Consider the following 26445-nt stretch of genomic DNA (forward strand, 5'->3'; position numbering starts at 1 on the left):
TGACTATGTGGAGGACTAGATACCAGTTCTACAGTCTTTGCTGAAATGAACACACACTTCACTTGCAGAGACAAAAAAAAAATATTTATTCCCTATCATTTAATTAAAGAACAGTATTATTAAACTAGACATTCTAAACTCCTTCGTGATTTACCAGAACCATCATCTGTGCTTGGAGGAATCCTGCAGTCCTCGATTACTGCTTTGGTAAGAACAAGCGTTACTACTTGACAGCTAATCAATATACTACCCAGAAGGTAACAGGTGACACAATTCCACTTCAAACAACCTCTTCTCTTTCCCATACTAGATAATTTCTATCTCCCTCATTATCAGAACCACAGAGAGCCAAAGCACTGAGGAGTTGACTCATGCTTAGTAGTTCTCACTAAGCAACTGAAGAAGTAGTGTTGGTCCTTTACCCAATCCAGACCACCATCTTGTTATCCAGATGACTGCTCTCACCTCCCACTGTCTCTATCTGCTCTTATTACTGATTCTCCATTCTTCATTTACCAATGCAAGTCTAAATTACAAACCAAATCTTGTCAATTTCCTGTTAAAAATTATTTCAGTACTGTCCCATTGTTAGTGGAAAAAAGATCATCTTGCAGGGCTCAGGAGGCCCTGCCTGATCCTACCTTTTACCCCTTGGCTTCCTGTCTTTACTCTCATCCGTGCTTCTAGATTCCACCCACACTGGTCTCTTAGGCTGTCGGAACTACCAAGTTTTCTTTTCACTTCAGTGGTTTTGCCCAGGTTGTTCTTTTGCCTGGTCCATCTGTACCCATCTCTTAGATCTCAGCTGAAATGTCCCTTCTTGAAAGACTGTCCCTGAACCTCCACCTAAAGGACATCAGTATCATACTTTACAGCTCACAAATTGTATTTTTGTGAATTATGCTTTCTTGTAACACAGATTGTAAATTCCAATGAGGGTAGAGATGATGTCTTCCATGTGCTATTTCATTCCTAGCACCTATTTACAGTGTCTAGTATCCAGTAGGTGCACAATGGAAACTTACGGGCTGAATAAATTAGGAAATTGAAAGAACATTCATTAGCAGCTTAGTCTTAAAAGACTAAACTGAGTTCACTCATACCAGCACTAGCTGATAATTAGGCTTGTAGTTGGTAGTCAACCCTACGGGTTAGCAGAACACAAATTTAAGAACATTGGAAGTTTATGTGGAGGGGCTTGAATTCACCCATAATTAGCATTCTCTGGTTACTCTCTATGGGACCTCCCTTTCTGAGCATAACCACTGAACAAAACCACCCTACATGCACTCATATATACATATTCAAGGCAAAGTTCTTGCCAACTCTACTAGGCTTGTGCCCTTTCTTTAGCAACACTTTAATAAACTTTTTGTCTTCCATGCAATGATCAGACCCTCCCCTGCCCCCAACACTTGAGTTCCTCAACCCTTCATCTCAGCATTTCTCCTGGACACAGAAGTCCATCCTCAACTGTGGCAGATAAATTCTCTATTTGAATCTAAATTTAGGACATCTGGGGGTGCCTGAGTGGCTCAGTTGGTTAAGTGTGTGCCTTCAGCCAGGTCATGATCCCAGGGTCCTGGATGAACAGGGCCCTCTCCTGCTTACCTCTGTGCATGTACTCTGTGAAATAAATAAAATCTTAAATAGATAAATTTAGAACATCTGTGCAGGCCCCACAGTCACTGGTATGCCAAAGAACTTGGTTGAGAACCACTGACCTTGACCTATGCTGCTTTTACCACAAATCAGTGATAAATAACCTCTCTTCCTATATGTGAACATCCCAGTGAAAAGCCTAGATCTGCTCCTATACCAGACTTCTTAAAACTCCTTGTTTTGTGCCAACAAGAAGGGTTGGAAATGGTCTGGAGCCAATTCCACAATACCAGAAGATCAACTTGTCTTAAAAGTTCACTAATTAAAAAGCTAATCCACCAAATGTAATGGAGTGGTCCCAGGACAGAATTGCTTTTCTTAAGATTTTATTTATTCATGAGAGATACAGAGAGGCAGAGACATAGGCAGAGGGAGAAGCAGGCTCCATGCAGGAAGCCGAATGTGGGACTCGATCCCGGAACCCCAGGATCACACCCTGAGCCAAAGGCAGACACTCAACCTCTGAGCCACCCAGGCATCCCCCCAGGACAGAATTAAAACTAGTTTTCCTAGTAAGGCTGGATAATCAGGGTTATGAAGAGACAATTCCATTTACACAGTTGGTCATTAAAAACTTCCTACAAAGTGAGACACTTTATATGCAAGCCAACTTGTGGGAAATAGAGACAAGAGTCTGGGACCGGACAAGATTTTTTAGTCACTGACCACAATGACCATCTTCTACAGCCAGCAACTAACAGGTATGAAAGACCAAACCTTCATGCCAGTGGTTAAAAAGAAATCTTTATTTTACAAAATTAAAAACATAAATAATATTTACAAGCATCTTAAATACCAGCTTATAATACTTGACATTTTCGAATCATTTGAAATTGAGTTTTCCATAAGCTTTTAAAATGTAAGAGTAATCATTCACTTCAGTGAGTTACCAGTTTTCATTTCCACCATTTCAAAGGAGTTTTTGGTTTTTCTAAATTGTCCATATTGTAGTCATTCAAAAACAATACAATGTACTTTTTAAATGACTAGTTTAAAAAAAAAATCAGTCCTGAGCTTCCTACCCCAGATGTGGGATACTACTCCAAGAGAACTAACCAATTTCCTTACTGCCCTGTTTACATGTACCACTATTAATTTTTTAAAGACTCACATTCCTGGTACTCATATAATCAGTCTCCCTAACTTCTCCTCAGGTTTGCTGAAAGGAAAAGCAGGGAGAACAAAGAGATGTGGGAAAACACAGATGACCATCTGAAATCACATTACTGAAAATATAAGACTTATGGTCCAAAATTCTGATCTTATTTTCATCCAGGAACAAATCCAGGATATTTTATTATATTAAAACTTAAAATGATTTCAAATGATAGACATTTACCAAATTTCAGTGGCACAATGGAACACAGACTTAAAGAAGCGTAAAGTGGTTAACTTAATATCCATTCTGGAGTTCCTCACGAATAAAGGGTAGACAGATTCAGGCGAATTTTATCTTTAATAAAAGTTTTCATTATCTGGTCTTCAAAATTTCAGCAGAGTAATTCATTTCCACATGATAGCACATAATGAAAAAGTAACAAAGTATGAGAAAAACAAATGTTCTAGAAAAGGGTCCAAAAAAAAAAAAAAAAACAGAAAAGAAGTTAAAGACATCTATAACTCACTTCACAAAAACACCATTTTGTTCCACTTTCCCTGGAAGCCCTCAGCTCAGCTGAGAATCACATCAAAAAGTCTTCCTCCTCAGAGATTAGTAACTGATTCAAAAGAAGATGACAACAGGTAAGAGTTATATTTTTTTTACTAGTTTGTTTCTGACTTGTCCTGGATATTTAAAAAAGTGTCAAATGAGCCATGGATGCTGGTGGCAGGAAGCAACTGGAGAGAGGCTTGGGGATGAGGAATAGGGAAGACTTTGTTTACAAATTCAGAGTAAACTCCCCTCTTCTGGATCTAAAATAAAGACATCTTTTGTCTTCAATACAACAAAAGTCTTTCTGTAACGGAGATGGTAGGTACAGTCTGCTCAAAAGAAGCATTTTCTCCTGGGGAGGAAGATAAGTACACAGACAGCATATAAGCACCACTCTGGGATCAGGCCCGCCTGGCAGAGCCTCGCCGCCATCACTGCTGCATGTTGTTGATGATAGCCAGGATGCTCATCTTCTCCTGGGCAGAGTCCACATCCTCATTCTGCTTCTGCGCCACTCCTGTGCCTAGGCCATAGAGCCGCCCACAGTACTTGGCATCATCAATACTGTCCTCAAAAAACAACTGCAGGATAGGACAGAGAACCCATGGTGAGAATTATGCCAAGAGTCATGCCAAGGCTCAACACTAGTCCATCAGCACCTCCCAGCTGTCTTCAAGCCCTGAAAATCTACCCAACTAGAAAGTTAACTTCATAAAGGCTCCAAATCTCTCCTATACATAGGCTCTCCTTTCTGAACAGACTTCTACTCTCCATGAGTTCTTTTACTGTCAGGATCTGGGTGGTGCTGCAGCTGTTTATAACAGCCACCTCCACCTCCTCTCTTCTCTTTAACAAGCAGTGCAGTGGTTAAGAGCCTGGGTCTCATCGTGTGACCTTCACTGCTCCTCCAGCCATAGTTCCCTATCTATAATACGGATGCTATAATAGTAGGCTGTTACAAGTGAGATACTGGATATTACACACTTCAGCAGAGTACCACAACCCTGGCCCTACTGGGCAGGATAATTCCTTGTTGGGGGGCATGTAGGGGAGCTGTCCAGTGTACTATGTAGTACTGTAGAATGTTTAACGGTGTCCCTGGCCAGTAGTGGGCCTCCCCTCTGCTGCTCCAGATTGTGACAACCAAAAAACCAAAAAACGTCTCCAGACATCGCCAAAGTAACCTCAGGGAAGCATGATGCCACCAGCTTTGTTCTTTCTCAAGACTGTTTTGGCTATTTGATGTCTTTTGTGGTTCCACACAAATTTTAAGATTATTTGTTCTATTTCTGAAAAATGCCACTGAAGTTTTGACAGAGATTGCAATGAATCTGCAGACTGCTTTGAACAGCATGAGCGTTTTAAGAATATGAATTCTTCTAATCCATGAGCACCATATATCTTTCCATTTATTTGTGCTTTCTTCAAATTCTTTCATCAATACCTTATAGTTTTCAGGATATAGGTCTTTTACCTCCTTGGTTAAATTTATTCCTAGGCAGTTTATTCTTTTTGATGCAGTTGTAAATGGGATTCTTAATTTCTTTCTGATAGTTCATTATTAATATACAAAAACACAAGGTATTTATATATTGATTTTGTATCCTGAAATTTTACTGAATTCATTTCTTAGTTCTAAGAGCTTTTTGGTGGGCTTTTTAGAGCTTTCTATGTATATTACCATGTCATCTGAAAATAGTGACAGTTTTACTTCCTCCATTCCAATTTGGATCCCTTGTATTCCTTTTTCTTGCCTAATTACTCTGGCTAGGACTTCCAACACTATGTTGAATAAAAGTGGCAAGAGTGTGCATGCTTGTGTTGTTCCTGATCTTACAGGAAAACTTTTCAGCTTATCACCGTTGAGTATGTTAGCTGCCAGACATTTGACAATTCACAGATCTTAAGCATAAAATAAGTGAGTGTTCAAACAAATGTGTTCATATTAGAGAAACCAGAAGGAAAGCAAGAATGAGAACTGCTAAGAACACCAAGTACATGTCTAGACTTGTGTGTGCTGAGGAGCCTTCATTTCAGGATGTGTCTTTGCCTCTCAAACTACATTTAAAGTACTGAACATCAAAACAAACAAAACAACTGCTTTCAAAGTGATCACCAACTTCCATCAGAACTATAAATTTTCAACATATCTCAGCCCACATAGATAACCCACCTCCCTCCTTACCTCTTTCATTCTGAAGAATGCCATTCCTGTCAGCAGCGAGTCTGAGCCTGCCTGGTGCTGCCTTCCAATTCTCTGCAAATCCAATTGATCAGCAACTTCCTGAAGACCACCCTGCAGATATAAAGAAAACAAAGATAATATTTCAGACCCACCACTCCTCTACTAGAGTAAACTAAGTCCACTTTTTAGTTTAATTCTTTCAGTGAAGACACGTGGGAACCAGTCATTTACTAAGGTCTTATCCTAGCAATATCCCCTTATTAGCCCTCCAAACAATACACTGATATATATCACTTTTCACTCTTTTCTTTTATATACCATTAATTGTGTCAGACCTCTGCCCTGTTTTAAAGTCTGTTTTAAAACAAAACTGAGGAAATAGTAAACTACTAATGCAATTCTACACAGAAAATCTCATGTCAACAACTTATTAAGGTGCTAAGTTCTCAAACGATCTGGGTTGAGAACCCCTCTAAGAAAAAAAAAAAGAACCCCTCTGCGAGGTTGGTACACTACAGACCCCATCCCTAACAAACTGTATACATGCCTCATGTTGCCAACTGTTTCACTCATTTTGTGGGCCCTAAAAATGAAGAACGCCTCCCTCAGGATAAGAAATGCAGAAGGCCCAGATTAAAGCCATTCACCACACAAATCCCTGTGCCAATCAGTTCTATATACACCCTCTCCAGCACAATGTTGGCACCTAGCAGGCATTGAAGAATGCCTAAGTAGCAACAAATAAAAAATAATTTTATTTCCAAAAATAGTGATAAAGCAAAATACAAGTTGATCTTTTTGTTGTTGTTATCAATATTAAGAAAAATACTATGTACCTTAAGATTTTTGCAACTCTTCATCAGGTATTTCACATCATAAATGGATGGGAAAAAAAGGTTCAGAATATGAAAGAATTCATGTTCTTCTTCTGGCAAACGAGAATCCGTAAGTAACTTTACCATGTAGCCAAAATCATAGCCACTACAGGAGAGAATGAGGCAACATGGTAAAAAAAAAAGCAGCAGTTACCAGGCCCCAGAGTTCAACTGCTTCACTTCTCAAAACTTAATGATGCCACACCATGTGAGTAACTTTCAGTCTTCCAAACTAGTTTATCCTACTGTAATCTGAAGTTTCCCTTAAACAAAACCAGACTAATAAAGAGAGGCATATAAGAGTACCCACGGGGTTACAAATGTGGGTTTTATTCATCATAAACTTCAGGCCAGACATTTAAAGGACAAGAAAAAGATGATCAAGTGCTTTGATCCCCCACCCCATCCTCCATCTTTCCACTTGGAATGTACCCACTGATAACCAAATGACAGAGCCTACTACTGTGTGAAACAAACAAGAATGAGCTCCAAAGTATTTTTTGAAAAACAAACATGGGCACGTTACCATCTGAACTTCATAACTGTTTCGTAATTGACCAAAAGAAGAGAGCCAAAAGGACTGCAGAAATAACAAGAATGTAATTCCCTGCTCCCAAAGCAAGAGAAATACACATTTTCTGGGACTAACCTATGAAATGAAAGCCATTTGACGTTGTCACAGAGAACCACCCCTGACGTCATAAGCAGCTCTGCAAAGTGCAATGTGTCAATTCCTTCCTCTTCATGCTTCTGAAATTGCAGTCCTGAGTTAGCAAGGAGATCTATGGAATCCTGGGAGTACATGTCCTCTCTAAAAAAGAAGGTATCACTTCTTAGCTGATGGATAATCTAAGAGTAGTGGGTAGCAATATTAACATCACCTTATTAATGAACAAGTATTACTGAAATGAAGAGACCAATTCATTTTTTCCAGTATTCAGCAAGCATTCAAAATAAATAATCTTATCTCTGTGGCAGATGGAAAAGTGAGACTTGCCCTCACAAAATAAGTTTCTTAATCATAAAAGATGAACATTTCCCCACTGCTTACAGAAAAACAGAATCAACCAATACAAAAATATGTAAAATAGTGACTCCTGGGTGTCTTCAGTGGTTGAGCATCTGTCTGCCTTCGGCCCAGGGCGTGATCCTGGATCAAGTCCCACATCAGGCTTCCTGCATGGAGCCTGCTTCTCCCTCTGCCTATGTCTGCCCACCCCCCACCCCCCCCCGCTTGTCTCTCATGAGTAAATAAATATATAAAATCTTTAAAAAATATATGTAAAATACTAGAAAAATTTTTTAAATGTTCTTATAATATAGTTACATCATAGAAATAACTTTTAACTCAGTTCTTAGATCCTTGAAGACTGTTTTCTCTACCTATACATACGCACCTTCATCCCTACATCTACACAGCACAGCACAGCCCATCTTTCCAGACCAATGCTCATAGATAGACCACATCCTTTGCAACTCTGGCATAATATTCTACTGCAAAGATACATCCATCAATTTAAACAGAAAAATATTTATAATACTATATATCACAAAAGGAGGGAAATAAATTATGTAACTCCTTTTCCACTAGATTTCACTGTTTTTTTTTCCCTTCATTTGTTTTTCACATAAACTTAGGAAAGATAAGTAGGAAAAAAAGAAAACAAACACAATCTTAAGTGTTTTCTTACTAAATTAAAACCAGTGTTGAATCACATTGTTCTGTTTCACCTAAAACAAGCACTATTTTAAGCACATACATAACTCTACAATAAAAACAATCTTTATTTTCTTTTGTGTATTAATTACCATCAAGGTATAAATAACAGGTTTTGGCAATAGACTTAAAAAAAAATGCTGTTAAAGGAAAGATCCAGATCATCTCCCCAAATTATTTTTGAACCTCAAAGAAATTTCCAATGTACATGAACAATCAAAAAACTATTCCTGAGCTATCAAATGCTCCTGGTGCTGTTAAAGCAGTACTTGAGAATTGTGGCCCAATAAGAAATACACTAAAACTACCTCATACAAAATTCAAAATGATAGTCTACCCTAAATTTTCCCCTTAAAAAATTACATCATTCTTGGATGCCTGGGAGGCTGTCAGGTAAGCATCCAACTCTTCATTTTGGCTCAGGTCATGATCTGAGCCCATCAGGCTCTGCACTGGACAAATAGACTGCTTAAGATTCCCTCTTTCCCTCTCCCTGGGCCCCTCCCCAACCCTCCCCTGTGTGCACATGCATGTGTGCATGCATGCTCTCTCTCTCTCTTAAATAAAAAAACAATTACATCATCCTCAAAAAATTAAAAACAGAACTACCAAATGATCCAGCAATCTCACTTCTGGATATATATCCAGAAGAATTAAAAGCATGGTTGTGAAGATGTTTGCACATCCATGTTAGTAGCAACACTACTCCCAACAGTCAAGAGATGGAAACAACTTACATGTCCATCAATGGATGAAGAGATAAACAAAATGTGGTCTAAATATACAATGAAATATTATTCAGTCCTAAAAAGGAAGGAAATCCTGCAACATGCTACAACATGGATGAACTTTAAGGATATCATGCTAAGTGAAATACGCCAGCCACAAAGCAACAAATACTGTATGATTCCATTTATAAGAGGTATCTAAAACAGTCAAATTCACAGAAATAGAAAGTAGTATTATGGTGGTTCACTAAGATCTGGGGAAGAAGCAAAAGAAGAGTTGTTTAATGGGTACAGAGTGTCAGATTTGCAAGATGAGAAAGTTCTGGAGGTCTGCTTTACAACAATGCAAACATTTTTTTTTTTAAGACTTTATTTATTTATTCATGAAAGACGGGGGGGGGGCGGGGGGTTGGAGGGGAGGCAGAGAGAACAGGCTTCCCGTGAAGCAGGGAGCCCGACGTGGCACTCGATCCCAGGACCCCAGGATCACGACCCCAGCCAAAGGCAGATGCTTAACCAACTGAGCCACCCTGGCACTCTATAATGAAAACATATTTAACACAACTGAACTGCATGGGGATCCCTGGGTGGCTCAGCGGTTTAGCGCCTGCCTTGGGCCCAGGGTGTGATCCTGGAGACCCAGGATTGAGTCCCACATCGGGCTCCCTGCACGAAGCCTGCTTCTCCCTCTGCCTGTGTCTCTACCTCTCTCTGTGTGTCTCTCATGAATAAATAAATGAAATCTCTAAAAAAAAAAAAAAAAAATGCACAACTGAACTGCAGACTTAAAAATGGTTGAGATGGTAAATTTTACATGTTTTCTACACCTTTTTAAACATCAAAATTCACCCAATATCAAATAGGCTTCAGTTTCAACTACTTTTAATTAACATCTACTCCTTATTTCCTTATTTCTTCTATGATGAAATACTGTTTTTTAGATAAGGAAACTGAATTACAGAAGGTAAAATTACCTACTCCAAATCACCTAGATGAAAAAGGGCAGAACTGCAATTCATCTCCTAAGTGGACAAAAACTTTACTTTTTCATTTTAAACAGCCTTTCTAAGCTATAATTCACGCACTAAACATTTACTCATTTAAAGTATACACTTCAGGAGCACCTTGGTGGCTGTCAGTTAAGTGACCAACTCTTGATTTCCACTTAGGTCATGATCTCAGGGTCATGAGATGCACCTGGCTGTCTACCCTCCACATGGAATCTGCGTCTCTCTCCCTCTTCCTCTGCCCCTCCAGCTTCTACCTCCCCCCCCCACCACCACACACACACTCTCTCAAATAATTTTTTGAATTCTTAAAAATATACAATTCAATCACTTTTAGTATTTTCAGAGTTGTGCAACCACCACCACAGCCAATTACAAACCATTTTATCACTTCAAAAAGAAAACCTATATCCATAATGCAATCACTCCCCACTATACCCCATAATCTCAACAGCGCCCTGAACAACAACTAAGCTATTCTGACTCTATAAACTTGCCTATTTTGAACATTTCATATAAACAGAATCCTACAGTACATGGTCTTTTGTGTCTGGCTTCTTTCCCTTAGCATGTTTTCAAAGCACATCAATGTACAACATGTATTAGTACTCCTTTCGTTTTTACTGTCCAATAACATTCCAATAATATTGCATGGATATACCATATTTATTTTATCCAATCACCAATTCACAGACATTTGGATTGTTTCCACTTTGGGGCCTTTACAAATAATGCTGTTACAAACATTCACATACAAGTTTTTATATGGATATTATGTTTTCATTTCTCTAGGGCATATGCCTAGAAGTGGAATTGCTGGGTCATATGGTAACTCTACGTTTAACCTTTTGAGAAACTGCCTGTTTTCCAAAGAGGCTATACCATTTTACTTTTCCAATAGCAATGTATGAGGGTTCTAATTTCTCCACCCTTGCCAACATTTGTTCTTCTATCTTTTTTATTATAGCCACCTAGTTGGTATAAAGTAGCATCTCACTGTACTTTTGATTTGCATTTCCCTCATGACTAATAATGGTGACCATCTTTCCCTAAGTTTATTAGCCATATCTGTATCTTCTTCCGAGAAATGTCTTCAGCTCTGATGCCCATTTTCAACTGGGTTGTTTTTTTACTGTTGACCTCTAAGAGTTCTTTAAGAGGGACTTTACTTTCTGAGATCCTTATTTCATTCTCTAGTTTATTACTGTATCCAACCCTTACCTGGTTTTCAAAACTTTATATTAATGAAATCAGTCTGCACAAAGGTAGCAGATCTAAGAATAATACTGAGAAATGTCTCAGATACTTACGTAAGGTTAAATTTGAAGTTGAACTGCCAAGTATTGATTCCAGAAGGATATTCTCCCTTTTCGTTTGTGAATGTAAGGCCCAGCTGGATAATTTTTAAAAGGTCAACATTGCACCGTAAAAGCTGATACTGGTAATCTATGGAACTACGAAATTCACCAATTGGTCGTACCACAACACCTGGAAATTCTGTGTCCTAGAAAAGGAAAAGGTCTCTCATCATAAGGTTTCACAAAACAGGGGATGCTGAAATGATCATTCATTAATAAAAATTTTCTTAATTTATGTAAGTTACGTGACAAGACCCAAGCTTAGGCGCAAAAATCTTTATTAAAATACTGATCTCAGGGCACCTGGGTGGTTCAGTTGGTTAAGTGTCTGCCTTCAGCTCAGGTCATGATCCCAGGGTCCCAGGATCACCTAACCCCACATCAGGCTCCCCACTCAGCAAAGAGTTTGCCTCTCCTCCTCCCTCCACCTGCCATTCTGCCTACTTGTGCACTTTCTCTCTGATAAAGAAATAAAATCTTTTAGAACAAATACTGATCTCATTGATGTCTATACAAGGAGTACTAGAATAATGAAGTTTTGCATAGCAACTTGGAGATCACAGGCAGGATGTGAGTAAGAGTAGCTAACTACAGATCAATTAAGAATGCTCTAGGGCAGCCCAAGTGGCTCAGTGGTTTGGCGCCTGCCTTCGCCCAGGGTGTGATCCTGGAGACCCAGGATCGAGTCCCAAGTCGGGCTCCCTGCGTGGAGCCTGCTTCTCCCTCTGCCTGTGTCTCTGCCTCTCTCTCTCTCTGTGTCTCTCTCATGAATAAAGAAAATCTTTAAAAAAAAAAAAAAAAAAAAAAAAAAAAGAATGCTCTAGGTGCACCTACAGTGAATTTAAAAAGTCTTGGTTGAGAACAATGCATAATTAAAATACAAATAGAGTGAAATTAAACAGCCATTCAGAAAAAAACAATAGTTACATTTACCTTGGGTAAAAAGCCTGGAAGGAGATCACAGACAGTTTTAAATACAAGGCTAAAGACTTAATGCTTATGAATAATGGAGACTAGAGCAAACTAGATGGTGTATGCCTCCTCTAGAAGAGGCTCTTAATATCACCATGACACATATCTGCCTCTCTGGCCACTCAATGTCAGGCAGGAATGTGGATCCTTTAATGCCAGATCTTCCCCTTTTTTTCCAGAGATGCCAGAAATCTGGATCTTTAAAAGAGATCTCTTGGGACACCCGGGTGGCTCAGCGGTTGAGCACCTGCCTTCGGACCAGGCCCAGGGCATGATCCTGGAGTCCCAGGATCCAGTCCCACATCCCACATCGGGCTCCATGCGGGGAGCCTGCTTCTCCTTCTGCCTATGTCTCTACCTCTCTCTCTCTCTATCTGTATCTCTCATGAATAAATAAAATATTTTTAAAAAATTTAAAAATTAAAAAAAATATCTCTTAATTTCTACACGCTGATAAATAATTTTTAAAAACCATTTATAAACACTGTCAAATTCACCATATCTGTGGAATAGATGTACCTGATGGGCTGATATAACTCCTGCCTTAAACACTATTAAACACAAAATAACATTACAAAAAAATCTAAGACACTAGAGGTTACATCCTTCTCAGACACACTGGCTACCTTGATGTTTCATAAAAGCATTACAACCTTCCACCAAGTTGAATTTACCATGGCTTTAGTGTTATCCTTTCTTTCAAAATCTCACATTGAACATTCCCTAAGTCCATAACAGAAGGTTGAGTCAAACAGAGTTGAGCTCTTTACCATGGCAATATAACTGTAACTGAGCACAATTTCTCGGATCTTCCTCATCTCTTCTTCTAGATTGCTGGCCCAGACTTCACAGATAACTTGGCTATTCTCCACAAGTGCTGCAGGCATCTTGAAGAAACTTCAGCCTCTTTCAGCTGACTCTGTTAGAGGGCAAGTCAATGCTTGATCTGATCTAGATTCAGAAACATATTTTGAAATCACATAAATGTACACACTTGCATAATGTCAACAAAACAAAGATATCAAAAAAATTACTTCATCAGTTTAAGCTAAAACATTAAGACTATTACACTTACATTCATGCTCCATTTTATACAGTGGGGAAACCTGCCTTTGTCAAGACAGAGATACACACACACACACAATTCGTTAACCCTAAGAAACTAAAATTTTACTTCAGAAATCTGAAGAAACTGGGGTTCCTGGCTGGCTCAGTTGGTACACATGTGACTCTTGATCTCAGGGTTGTAAGTTTGAGATCCATGTTGGGTGTAGAGAGTACTTAAAAACAAAATCTTTAATGGAGTGCAGCTCAATCGGTTAAAAGTCTGCCTTCAGCTCAGGTCAGGATCCCAGGGTCCTAGGAACAACCCACAATTGCTCCCTGCTCAGCAGGGGTCTCCTTTTCCCTCTGCACTCCTCCTATTTGTGTTCTCTCTCCCTCTCAAATAAATAATATTGAAAGAAAGAAAAGAAAGAAAAAGAATGCCCAAGCTGCCCATTAGCACAAAAGTGAAAGTACTACCCTAAACCAGTATTTGAGCCCTTTTCAGACTACCTAAAGACTAAAATATGCCCCAGTAACCACAAATATTCCCTTATCTGTGACTCTCACATCACTTTCCACAGACTAAATCATGGAAACATTTTTAAAGGAATCACTTTAGCCAGTTTAAATGTACCTGGATCTCTGAAAGCCTGAAAGAATGCAGATCTGAACTTTCACACATTAAGTTTTAACAACTATAGAGTGAATACAGTCATGGGACGCCTCCTTCTGCCCCTATAAAAGGGGAAATTCTTTTTCTCTATAGTCCAAAAGTCATATATAACTAGAAGCAACTAACTAATTTAATATAGTGCCTCGTTAGATTTGTACAAATACATCATGAAGTGATGCTAATTTGGACCTTTAACCACCACAATGAAAATAGGAATTGGGATTAATGTCTACTTTTAAACACATAATAATACAAAGAAACTAAGCAATTCAACAACAGGAATAGAGAAAATGGCAAGTACAAATAATTCAACCAGACAGCATGAGATATAGTACATATTCTGGGAAGAACTGTGGAGGGGAACAGTATTCTTCAAGATAAAACTCATCATGATTCAGCTGCAGAGTAATGTTTTTATTATAATAATGAGATGCTTAGTTATAAAAAGACCAAAAGGAGCTTATCATAATAGCCTTTATTTAAAAAGGTGACCCTACCACATGGATCAACACAGTATAAGAATAGCTCCATTATATAGATATATATTTAGAGGAAAATTCCTAGAAACAGTAAAATGAATCTTCGCTTCCTACTTTCAAGATAGGCAGATACAAAAGTAAGAATCTAGATCAAAACAAAATTGTCGCTCTCAAATGTCATTTCTCTGAGAAACTTCTCAGAAAACTGATTTGTTGGTTTGTCGGCAAACCTAAAAGATTCCATTTATTCAAGGTACCCTACACTTCAACAGACATTTCTCTGAAATTATAATATACTGACTATAATTACTCTAAAATTTAAGTAGACTGTGGTAACTTCCTAACAAATTATGGGTGGACAGTTCTTCAAGGCAGAAACCATTTCTTCTTGTTTCAGTCTTGTACATGACGAGCATGAATTCAATGAACAAATAAAGAACATCCAAAAGGAGCAGAAGTTCAAAATGAGTGGAGTGAATTCCACAATACGACCATAATTAAGCAAATGTTAGGACTCTGATTAGATTCTAAACTGTGTTTAAGGTTTTCCCCGAAAAAACAGCACAAAGCCATTTCTATGTCCATTAATGTTAAATCAGTACCACTTCACTTCCTCATTTTCCTAACTTAAACAATGCACTTCCTTTTTGGTGTCATTTCAAACACAACCATAAACTACTTTAGGGGAAGTGGTTATGACTGTGAAGACATTTCCATAAAAGCAGCAGCAAAAGGGACCCAAGCAAAAAACATGCCTTTGGTCTCCATGCAGAAAAGAACAGGCTTATAAAGAAGACAAATTAGGTATTTACACTAAACCCTAGAACCAGGCTCCCCAGCTAAGCTTTTAAGGTCGTGTCAAAAGAACTCAGGAAACAATCTGAAGAGGCTTCCTCCGGTCAAAGAAAAGATAACATAAACACCATTATGAATATTCACTACAATGTCTTCAAATTTCCTAAGACAGTTCACTATGAACTCATGGATTTAAACCTAAGAAAATAAACTTTCTTGGTTACCAATGGAGAATCCTAGTTAATTTATTTTTTAAAATATGTATCTTGTCTTTCCTATATAAAATGTACTAAAGAGTTGAGGGAAAGTTACTTTTAATAGAAGTTACAAAGCTAACAAATCTGGAATGATAGAGTATTACTGTTTTGTAGCTCCTAAAGAATTCATAGATCTGGGAAATAATCATAATGGCATCTATATGGAATATCCAGAAAAGGTAAATTTATAAAGGCAGAAAGCAGACTATATAACAGTGGGATGGGCATGGGAATTAACTATAAATAGCAAGAGGTATCTTATTGAGGTGATGGAAAGGTTACCAAACTCAACTACCTGATGACTACACAACTCTGTGAATTTACTAAAAACTGCTGAACTCTACATTAAAATGGCTTTTATGGGATCCCTGGGTGGCGCAGCGGTTTGGCGCCTGCCTTTGGCCCAGGGCGCGATCCTGGAGACCCGGGATCGAATCCCACGTCGGGCTCCCAGTGCATGGAGCCTGCTTCTCCCTCTGCCTGTGTCTCTGCCTCTCTCTATCTCTCTGTGACTATCATAAATAAATAAAAAAATTTAAAAAAAAAATTTTTTTTTAAATAAAATAAAATAAAATAAAATGGCTTTTACATTAAAATACTTATTATATTAAAATAAGTTTTTGGGCACCTGGGTGGCTCAGTGGTTGAGCATCTGCCTTTGCCTCAGGTCGTGATCCCAGGATCCTAGGATGGAGTCCAGAATCTGGCTCCCTGCAGGGAGCCTGCTTCTCCCTCTGCCTATGTCCCTGCCTCTCTCTGTGTGTCTCTCATGAATAAATAAAATCCTTTTTAAAATAAATAAATAAATTATTTTAAAAATGGATGTTTTATAGTACCTAAACTATACTTCAATAAAGTTGTTAAAATATCACAATGGCTGTAATAACCACAAAAAGAGACAATCAGGTATTATGTGCCTCCGGACAGAATACATTACCACTATGAATAATTACCTTTGCCAAAAAATATATATATATATTAACTTGAGGGACAAGCGGATGGCTCAGTCAGCTAAGCGTCCCACTCTTGCTTTCGGTTTAGGTCATGATCTCAGGATCCTGGGATCCAACCCAGCAGCAGGATCCATGCTCAGTGGGAGTCGGCTTGGGAGTCTCAGCCTCTCCCTCTGTCCACTCTCCCGCCCCTTCACACTGTGAGTGCCTGCTTGCTCTCTCTAAAATAAATGTATTAAAAAAAAAAAAAATCTAACTTGAATCTGGCCAAACCTCTACACCAATTTACAGGAAATAAAGAGGACAGAGGAACATGTTAAATGACACCACAGAAAAACAATCCGCAAAATCCACAAACTACTGTGGGAAACTACAGAACAACCCAGCTTCTTCAATAAATTGCAATAAATAAAAGTAAAAGACTCTCAAGAGACATATCAACCAATCAAAATTTATAGACCTTAATTAGATCTTTAAACAAACTGTCAGAAAAATTTTTTTAAAACTAGACAAAGCCTAAACATGGCTGGTTTGGGGTTTTTTTTTTTGTTTTGTTTTGTTTTGGTGTTTTGTTTTTTTTGTTTTTTTTTTTGTTTTTTTTTTTTTGCTTTTTTTAGGCGTTATATTGTCATGTTTTTTTTAAAAAGAGTCCTTATCTTTTAGAGATAATTTGAAATAGATATAGGTAACATGATAAAAAAATGTGGGGTTCTGCTTCAAAGTTAACAGTGGAGAAACCTAATAACAACTTTGTACAGGTATCCTCCTCTACATTTTACAGATAACAACACTGAAATTCAGAGACGTTAATTTTATTTTTTTTAAAGATTTTATTTATTCATAAAAGACACAGAGAGAGAAACAGAGACATAGGCAGTGGGAGAATCAATCCCAGCACCCTGGGATCACAACCTGATACAAAGGCAGACACACTCAACCACTAAGCCACTCAGGTGCCTCAGACATTAGTTGTAAAAGACACTATCATGAATTTGATTTCAAAGAAAAAAATTTTTTAAAAGCTAAGCCACTTTCAAAAAGCTAGCCCTTGTTACACATATCTGATAAATGCAGAACACAAGTGCAGACCACTTGCAAAAATATATAAGATGTCCTCACACCAAACCCTTATCTAGGAACACTGGGGAAATAGCTTCCAACTCCCAAAATGTAGTGCCACTCAAAAATTCAAACAGAACTGCATCATGCACAGTTAGCCTAGCATAAATTACCGAATATGCTACTCAAAGAGAAGAGAAATAACAATAAATGATGCCAGCAGTGTTGCCTGTAGCTTTCCACTCAGTGAGCACATGCTCCAGATGGGAATCACAAACATACTGTTCTGTTTGGTTAGTCTTCCTCCTTTTAAGCCTCTCATTGCCAGCAGGGCACAGGACACCTCACAGTGTGGATGGACTCTATCCCATTCAAGTATGTTTATTTGTGCAACACAGGCCCCAAAGGTAAGCTAATTACTTTGTCTGGGTTGCAATCAGAGAGACAGCAACAAGTTTGAAAGCTGAAGGAAAAACTGTGCTAGATTTACTGAGACACAGAATGGCCATGTACAGCTTTGCACCTTCCTAAGAAATTTTTAGGGGTAACTATGATCACATGCAAAGTTTCCCTCACAGGCTGACTTTAAAACTTGACTCCCACTTGAGCTACTGCCCTCTATGGAAATCTGACTACCACCTAAGCTACTCCACTCTCTGTGAAAGCAAAATACCAGCACGGATACCTGTTGTTTCCCAGTACTGGATTGTCCCAGAAAGAAACGTCACACACAGGAATTACTGAGGTCCTTGCCTTGTGGCTCATCTGCAGTAAAGTCTGCACAGATCATTCTTGCTGACCTACACTGCAAACTTCTCCAAAACAAAGCTCCTAGTTACCCAGGAAAGCTCTAAAGAGCAACGGCGAATAAAGCCACCCGAAGACTTTTCTCTGCCACCAATCCAGAGGGTTAGGTCTTGCTGAGGAAAAGAACGTTTGGTGTTACCGGTTTTGTTTTGTTTAAGCCCAAGTGTGCAAGGAGACAATAAACACCACTTCCCCATTCTAGAGAACTGAACAAAGGCTTTGCCCGCGCAGGGATAAGATGGAAAAGGAAGTGGGAGCAAGTTAGAAGAAATGGCAGCTGCCTGGAAGAGGGTCCTCTCTCCTCCACACGGCCGCGGGGGCCCTCACCGTCCTCCATCACCCCTGCCCCCAAAACAGTGTCCGAGCCCAACTACCCCGGACTGAACCGCAGTTCAACCAGTTCCTAAAACCAGCCATGCGGTCCAGGCCTCCAGAGCAAGAGCTATGGTTCATACCCAGAACGGCAAAGAAAAGTTGTGGAGCCAAGAAGTGGGAGGCCCGCAAGGCTCCAAACTCAGGTCCTCTTCCTTACAGTCTCCCATCAGCATTCTCTCCCCGTCTGGATCCCTCTCCATCCCCAAACAACACTCATCCCGCCCCTTCCCTTGTACCCACCTCCCCCCCACCCCCACCCCCGCCCCAAAGCAAAGGGATTAAAATTACAGGCTTTCAGGCCAGAAAGACCTACGTCCGAACTCGGGCCACCAGCTAGCTGTGTGGCTTTGCATAAGTTACTAAACCTCTCTGGTGCCTCAGTTTTCCTATCTTGTGAAATGGGTTTAATAATATACGCCTCGAAGGACTGTAGCAGAGGTTAACAGAATGAAGCAAAGGAGGTGCTTTGCAACGTCCTGGCACATATCGCTAGAGCATCATCATTGCGTGGCAGTGGTTGGTACTGTTACCATTATCCGATGGGCCCTTTCCCTTTCCACACCCCCTGCCCCTCACTCACGCCCCCAGTCCCCTTCCTCCCCCAGGTCCTCGATGGCCTCCCTCACCTCACGCTCCTCTCTGCTAAGCGCGAGCCCGCTTACCCTGAGCAGCTGGGCCCGCGAAGCGCGGGCTGGCGGGCTGGCGGGCAGAGTCCCCCGGGAGCGGCGGCGGCGGCGGCGGCGGCCCCTGACCCGGCGCTCTCCTCCTGCCCCGGATCTGCTCCGGGAACCGAGCGGGCCAATGAGAGGGGCTCCTCCGTGCCCAGAGCGGCCTTACGCACGGCCCACCTAAAACACCAGGCCGGACCGCTCTACCCACTGGATCCTCCCGACTCGCCTGCTCCCTTAGCGTCACCGCAGACGCGCGCGGGCGCGCGCCTGGTCGTGCCTGCCCCTCCCCTTCTGCGCGCCCCGGCGCCTCCGAGCGTGTCCGCCCAGCTCGGGGGCAATGCGCAGGCGCGAGACGAAGAGGGCGCCCCGAAGACAGCGGGGCGGGGTGGCCTCGCAGGACGCATGCGGAACACGACCCGGGCCGGGCCTCGAAACGTGGGTTGCGCTGGCTCAATTCGATTAGCGAGCACCACAGCGTCTCGGTTCTCCTTCCGCGCGCCCGGGGGAGGGGCGTGGCCTAGGACGGGCGCCCGCCCGGGGGCGTGGCCTCGGCTCCGGAGGCCGCGGAAGGGGCGGAGGCCTTCGGCTGATCAAATCTCCCAAACGGCGACGCCGCCTCCGCTCTGCTTTGGTAGACGGTTAAAATCCTTGGCCCGAGCGAGCTTTGAGGGGAGGCTGGCGGGGGCCGATGCTGCCGCCTGGACCCCCCACAGACCCATCTCTAGGCTTCTCTCCCGGGCAGCACCCAGACCGAGGCCAGGTGACGTCGGGCCGGGCCCGCCGCGCCCTTCCCCGCCCCGAGTCGGCGAGCCGCGTTGCTATAGCAACCGGCCAGCCAGGCCCGCTCGAGTTACCCTGAGGCTGGGCTCCGGGAGGGGGAGCGCCCGGCGTCCCCCGCCCCCCGAGGAGCCCGGCGACGGCGGACGCGAGGCCGGCCCCGCAGTTCTCCCGGCGGGAGCTGCTCGAGCCTCCACCTGCCTCCTGATCTGGATGCTGCTCGGGGAGGGCGGTCCGCAGACGCCTGTCGTCGGCAGCACCGGGGCCGCTCGGCAGCGCTGCGTCGCGGCCTCCCGCCTCGGGGGAGACAAAGCGCCGGCCTCCGCGCACCGCCGTCACCTCGAGCCGCTCGCCTCTCCCGCAGCGGCTCCACCTGTCGTCCCTGAGGCAGGTGCGGACGGCCCGCAGCAGGGCTCTAGCCAAAGGAGGCGGCGGGTTTACTCCCAAGTCTCTGGGCCTTCTTGCGTTTAACCGTTTCCTCCTAAGAGGATTCTTCAAAATCTGCTTCCATTTCCGAGGCTCCAGGCCGACCAGCCTTCAGCGGCAATTTCAAACTGGATTCCCAAAAGTCCTTCTCCCGGGGAGGTGAACTCCCACCCCTAGTCCCCAGGGGAGAGCATCAAATGCACTTTCTGAACTCCGCTCCCCCCCCCCAAATGAGTGTCTATGTCCGTGTCTGTCACGCAGGGATGTAACTGTCTCATAAGGCTGCTGCTGTATCAATAAATGGAAAAACCACCCCGCAGTGAGGGAGAAAAAGAAACAGATCTATTCAATAAACAACTGTTTCTGGCCTGTCTCTGTTGTTCTCTCTGAGATATTCATTGTTTGTTAGCTCCCGTGCAGGCTTAACAATCCGTCCATTGAGCAGTACTGGCAAGGAGAAAGCAGGCACAACATTCCCACACCCCACCATCTCGTGGGTTTCTAGTGTCCTTTGGCCCATTTGTAATTACAATCGGGAGAGGACAGCCCAATGAGGAGCAGCCTCCACAATCCTTTCTTGGACTTTTGTTTTTTCCTGCAGCGCTGGGCTTGGTGAGCCCTGAAACAATCAAACAGGAAACACACCGACTCCATCTCCCCAACCCCCAGGCCTCACCCAGAACTGAGTGTTCATTTCTCAGGTTATTGAAGAGAAATGAAAAACAGGCAGATGGCTTGTACTTCGGGAGGCATTGATTGGAGTGTTTGCTGGAAATAATGGAGTTTATGCTGTACTTTTTTGTAATTTTGCTATTACAAAATTAGAACAATGATGTTAAATCACTAATTCTCAATGAGGAGAACCCAAACCAATGAGAGGGTAGTTGGATAAAAATATATTCAATAATATAATTTACCATCTGGAGGAAAAAAAAAACCTATTTTTGGACTACAAACTATAGAAAGTATGGCTTGAACAAATCTCAGCTAGAAGAGTACAGGTTGAATAAATTGAAACACTGGCTGTAAAATGGGTCTCCTTAAGAAGCAGACAGAGTGAAATCCTTGGCCAGCCAAGCCTTTGTTGTTCTTAAGTCTAAATACTAAATCTAATGGGATGCATTTCTTAAAGTATGTAGGAAGATAACATTTTAAATATATACAGTTGACCCTTGAACAATGCAGGGGTTAGGGGCCTCCACTCCCTGCACAGTTGAAAATTCATGTATAACTTTTGATTCCACAAAAAATTAATAGTCCACTGTTAACCAGGAGCCTTGATGATAAGATAAACAACCAACTAACACATAATCTTATATATTATATGTCTTATATACTGTATTCTTACAATAAAGTAAGCTAGAAAAAATGTTAAGAAAATCATAAGGAAAATACATTTGTAGTACTGTACCATATGAAAAAAAAATCACATATAAGTGGACCCACACAATTCAAACTCATGTTGTTTCAAGGTCAACTGTTTTTGGGTTGAAATATTTTGAAAATGGAAAAGAAGGTAAATGTCTCCAGGTTAGTTCCACTATAAGCACCTTCTAAACTCAAGTCTCAAAAACCTTTATACCTGTTATAGAGTGCTGATATACCTAGATGCCTGTCAGTTGATTCCATTGTTAAAAGCCACCAACATGCACCAAGCTTAGCCAAGTTCTGATGCTTTGTATAATGTCTTTTAGGAGATTATACATTTACCTTTAAATTCTAACGAAGAATGCCCCCAACTGGCTTTTCTCCTTGGTACAGATGGGGTTAACTCCCTGCTTTTGAAGTGTGTTGTCCTTACTTTGTTTACATAATAGAAAACCCTCCTGACTCTTGGAAATTATCAAGATCATCAGACTTCCCCTAAATATAAAGCAAATGTCATATTTCATGACTAAGCATTTTATATTGCTTTGATATTTCAATTTCAACCTTAAAAAAAAAAAAAAACAACTGTTCTTTGATGAGACTAGACATCAGAGATCAGAGTTGTCTCTTTTATCTAGAAATAGATATCAAATCTGTTTTATTCATACTTCATTTGATTTTCCTGGATTTTCCTTCTCCCTCAAAGTATACTAAAGTAACAAAACTGTAAAATCTACCAATAATAATCATAGACCTTTAAGTTTTCGAATCTGTGGAGGTCCATAAAGATGTTCTAACTAATCCATTTCCCTAATTTAACAGAAAATAATTAAATAAGGTCACTCAGTTCCCAGAGATAGGACCAGGACTTGAGCTTTTTGATTCCCAGTCCAGTATGAGATTAGGTGTTCATCCAGGGGGCTATCTTTATGGTCTATTTGCTGTGTGCAGTGTCCTTTGTTGATGCTGGAAGCTGCCCTCGCAGAGCTTAACATTTGGTGGCAGAGACTGATGGTAAAACAAGTAAACAAGCATTCAAGTAGGAAATAAAAGGATGATGAGAACTGGTGAGAGCCATCATGAAAGAAACTAATGAGGTAAAGTGACAGAGAATAATTGGATTGAGGGAAAATAAGGGAAATTAAGAGGTCAAAAAATGCCTCTTTGAGAAGGTAGCATGTAGGTCCAGGACAAGAAGGACCTAATCAGAGAAAGAGAAACAGAGGCAGGCTTTAAAAGTTGGGAACAATAAATTTCAGGCAGAGGATAAGAAATGAGTTTTGCATGTTAGAAGTAGTAAAAGAAGGCCAGGGCAGTCACCAAGAGGGGGACCAGAGGCAGTGAGGCCCAAGAGGAGGCTGGAAAGGAGAGCAGAGGCCAGGTGAAACAGGCCTGAGAGACTTTAAAATTGTACTTTATTCAAAGTGCACCTAGAAACCCAGAGGATTTTTAACTCACAGGAACAACCCGATTGGATTTAGGTTTTTTTTTTTTTTTTTTTAAGATTTTATTTATTTATTCATGAGAGACACAAAGAGAGAGGCAGAGACACAGGCAGAGGGAGAAGCAGGCTCCATGCAGGGAGCTGGACATGGGACTGGATCCCGGGTCTCCAGGATCACGCCCTGGGCTGAAGGTGGTGCATTTTAAATCACTGAGCCACCAAGGCTGCCCTGGATTTAGGTTTTAAAGATGACTTTGAGGGGCACCTGGGTGGCTCACTGGGTTAAGTGTCTGACTCTAGATTTCAGCTCAAGTCAAGATCTCAGGGTTCTGGGATTGAGCCCCTGATTGGACTCTCCACTGAGTGGGGAGTCTGCTTCTTTCCCTCCTCTTTCTCTGTCCCTCCCCCATCCCACTAGCACTCTTTCACTCTCTCAAATAAATAAATAAATCTTTAAATATATTATATATATATGTTTTATATATATATATATATATATATATATATATATATATAAAGACCACCTTTTTAAAAAAAGATTTTGTTCATTTATTTGACAGAGACTACAAGCAGGGGGAGCGGCAAGCAGAGGAAGAGGAAGAAGCAGACTCCCCGTGGAACAGGGAACCCAATCCCAGGACCCTAGGACCATGACCTGAGCCCAAGGCAGCCTCTCATCCGACTGAGCCATCCAGGTGCCCCTATAAAGATCACTTTTGACTTCTGTGGATGGAGAGTGGGGTGGAGTCAGAGACATTTTAATTTTTTTATTTGAATTACACTAAATTTGGTAAGAAAAGAAAGTTTCTTCCAGGCATGGTGAATATATCACCTGTGGAATTAGTTAACAATTTAGATAATTTTGCTAGGTGATTCTGAGAATTATTTGCTACCACATCCTTTTGATTATTGTTACTGTGAAACTCTTCAAGGCTGCTAACTGAATATTCAGTTCTTTATAAAGAAGGAGGTTGATCTCTGCCTATACAGAGCTAGGCAAACAGAAATGCAGACCAATGAAAGACAGCAGTTAAGCACATTAATGCAGATAAGAGTAGAACTTATCCTATGGGACCCTCCAGTCAGTTCTAAAGTTCTTTTCTCTCAGTCTCTCTCCCTTTCCCTGTGCATTCATGCGACAAAGCCAGTATCCCTGGTGTTATAGCCAGATCTCAAAAATCTCAGTGATCTTTTTTTATATGACCAGAATTGAGAATCTTCTTTTGAACTTCTGTAACACTCTGTAATGTTCTAGGAGAAATGGCACACAAAAGCTTTTGAATATCTCTGAAGTTTCTAACTAAATGTGCTTATTTGAGGGATGGTATAGAGGATGTATTCCAGAAAAATTGGTAAACGCACTCCAAAGTTTCAACTCCACATCATCAGACATTAGAACTGGGAGGGGCCTCAGAGATCCACTAAGCCAATTCACTCATTTTACAGGTAGGGAAACAGACTCAGAGAAGCCAAGGTCATAAAGTTCGTGGATGGCAGTCCTCAGTTTGAACCTTCTTCCACGATGTTTGGACCTCTCTTCAAGAGCACTTCCTTTAAAGGAGAACAGCCAGGAGGGGGATGTCTTTTTCTTTTTTAAATTTTTTTAAAATTTGTTTATTCATTAGAGACACAGAAAGACAGAGACATAGGCAGAGGGAGAAGCAGGTTCCCCATGGGAAGCCTGATGCGTGACTTGATCCCAGGATCACAGGATCATGCCCTGAGCCTAAGACAGATGCTCCACCACTGAGCCACGCAGGTGCCTCCAGGAGGGAGATGTCTTACATGACCTTGAGATAACAAGAAAGCTGAGCAATTCCTCAAAGACAGGATGGAAAGAAAACCCAGGAGGACCAGAAAGAGATTCTCATTTATGCAGGCTGTGCTGAGGACCTGCTATGTGCCAGAGTTACACCATGGAAATGCATAAAGCTCCTACTTGAAATGATTACAGAAAAAGATTGCATGCTATTCTGGGGAAGCACTGACCACATAAGCTAAAAATGTTCAGAAAAAAAAGAACCAGAAGTAGAATAGTGGGCAGGATTAGGAAGGAATATCTGGGTGGGAAAGTCTATGAGCAATGACATAGAGGTAGGGATAACAGAAAATTTTTAAAAAAATGTTTTTGCACATAGAAGTGATCGACACATGTTTATATGTGAGAGTGATACTCAGAGCATTAGAAAATAGGAAGTAGTGGGGAATAATATTATATGAGAGGAACTAGATTAAGATGGACATTGGATCAGGGAGCAAGATTTGATCAGTGCACAAGACAGACTTGGTCTACTGGGGAATATGTATATTATATAAATATCTGGAATATTGAAAAAAAAAAAGAAAAAAGTACTGGTACTTCCAAAAGGAGAGAGGAGGGAAAACATGAACAAGGTTTACAAAATGTAATTAGTTTGTGAGCAAGCATGTTTCCTGGCACAATGCACAATTCCTTGCATTGTGCCAGGAATTAGGCAGGTAAGGATAACTAATACATGGTCCTTTTTTTGCCAAATAATGACACATAAAGGTAATGGGACAGCGTGCAGCCATTAAGAAGAATGTGTTATCTCTTAAAGGAACTGTACAGAACAATTTCCCTGTTTACCTGCTAAGTGAAAAAAAACAAGAAGCAGAATAAGCATATATAGTGTGCTATTTCTAAGAAAGAGGGGGGAGACATGCTTGTTTGTATTTATATAGACAAGCTCTGGATTGACATATAAAACACTGGTCACAGGGGTGTCTCTTGGGAAAATTAGCTGACTGGGGAAGAGCGAAAGAAGGCTTTTACCATGCATTTTAAAATTTTTTTGTATTTTATATCAGTTGCACATATTAACTTCAAAAATAATTTTTAGGGCTGCCTGGGTGGCTCAGTCAGTTAAGTGTCTGTCTGCCTTTGACTCAGGTCCTGATCCCAGGGTCCTGGGATCAAGCCTCATGTCAGGCTTCCTGCACAATGGGGAGTCTGCTTCTCCCTCTGCCCCACTCAGTGTTCTCTCTCTCTGTCAAACAAATAAAATTTTAAAAAACTAATAGTAATTTTTAGAAATTTACAAATAAAGCTCAGTTCTTTTTCAAAGATGCTCACCATTTCATGTTATGGATCCTGTATCCTGTTACCTGCTTCGATCAACAGGTACACTTGACCTC

General features: G+C 41.0%; 2 protein-coding genes across 4 annotated transcripts; one reads left to right on the forward strand and one right to left on the reverse strand.

Annotated features, from left to right (window-relative positions):
• Positions 1-2384: 2384 nt before the first annotated feature.
• On the reverse strand, positions 2385-19512 carry CNOT8 (CCR4-NOT transcription complex subunit 8). 3 transcript variants are annotated; one of them, XM_026008100.2, is made up of 7 exons: positions 19266-19512; positions 12929-13109; positions 11139-11332; positions 7026-7187; positions 6338-6482; positions 5502-5612; positions 2385-3897 (listed from the first exon to the last, which is right to left on the reverse strand). In XM_026008100.2, the coding sequence occupies exons 2-7, from the start codon at positions 13043-13045 to the stop codon at positions 3748-3750; spliced, it is 879 nt and encodes a 292-aa protein (XP_025863885.1). In that variant the 5' UTR covers positions 13046-13109; positions 19266-19512; the 3' UTR covers positions 2385-3747. The 3 variants fall into 3 exon arrangements, with proteins under 3 accessions (XP_025863885.1, XP_025863890.1, XP_072612867.1); XM_026008105.2 differs by having other exon boundaries at positions 19230-19428; XM_072756766.1 differs by lacking the exon at positions 19266-19512 and adding an exon at positions 18684-18814.
• LOC140598757 (uncharacterized) lies at positions 19143-24863 on the forward strand. Its single transcript, XM_072757290.1, has 3 exons — positions 19143-20442; positions 23850-23984; positions 24736-24863. Exons 1-2 carry the CDS (start codon positions 19143-19145, stop codon positions 23933-23935), a joined length of 1386 nt encoding a protein of 461 aa, XP_072613391.1. The 3' UTR covers positions 23936-23984; positions 24736-24863.
• Positions 24864-26445: the final 1582 nt, after the last annotated feature.

The sequence above is a fragment of the Vulpes vulpes genome, chromosome 4, assembly GCF_048418805.1.
Source record: "Vulpes vulpes isolate BD-2025 chromosome 4, VulVul3, whole genome shotgun sequence".
Classification (NCBI taxonomy): domain Eukaryota; kingdom Metazoa; phylum Chordata; class Mammalia; order Carnivora; family Canidae; genus Vulpes; species Vulpes vulpes.

Coding starts and splice junctions, on each gene's coding strand:
- CNOT8 (XM_026008100.2), bottom strand. CDS start 13,045: ATGCCTGCAGCACTTGTGGAGAATAGCCAAGTTATCTGTGAAGTCTGG. Junction 7,188..11,138: donor AACTTCAAATTTAACCTTAC/GTAAGTATCTGA, acceptor CTTCTTTTTTAG/AGAGGACATGTACTCCCAGG. Junction 3,898..5,501: donor CATTCTTCAGAATGAAAGAG/GTAAGGAGGGAG, acceptor CCTATCCTGCAG/TTGTTTTTTGAGGACAGTAT.
- LOC140598757 (XM_072757290.1), top strand. CDS start 19,143: ATGGGCCCTTTCCCTTTCCACACCCCCTGCCCCTCACTCACGCCCCCA. Junction 20,443..23,849: donor ACCTGTCGTCCCTGAGGCAG/GTGCGGACGGCC, acceptor TTTATTTGACAG/AGACTACAAGCAGGGGGAGC.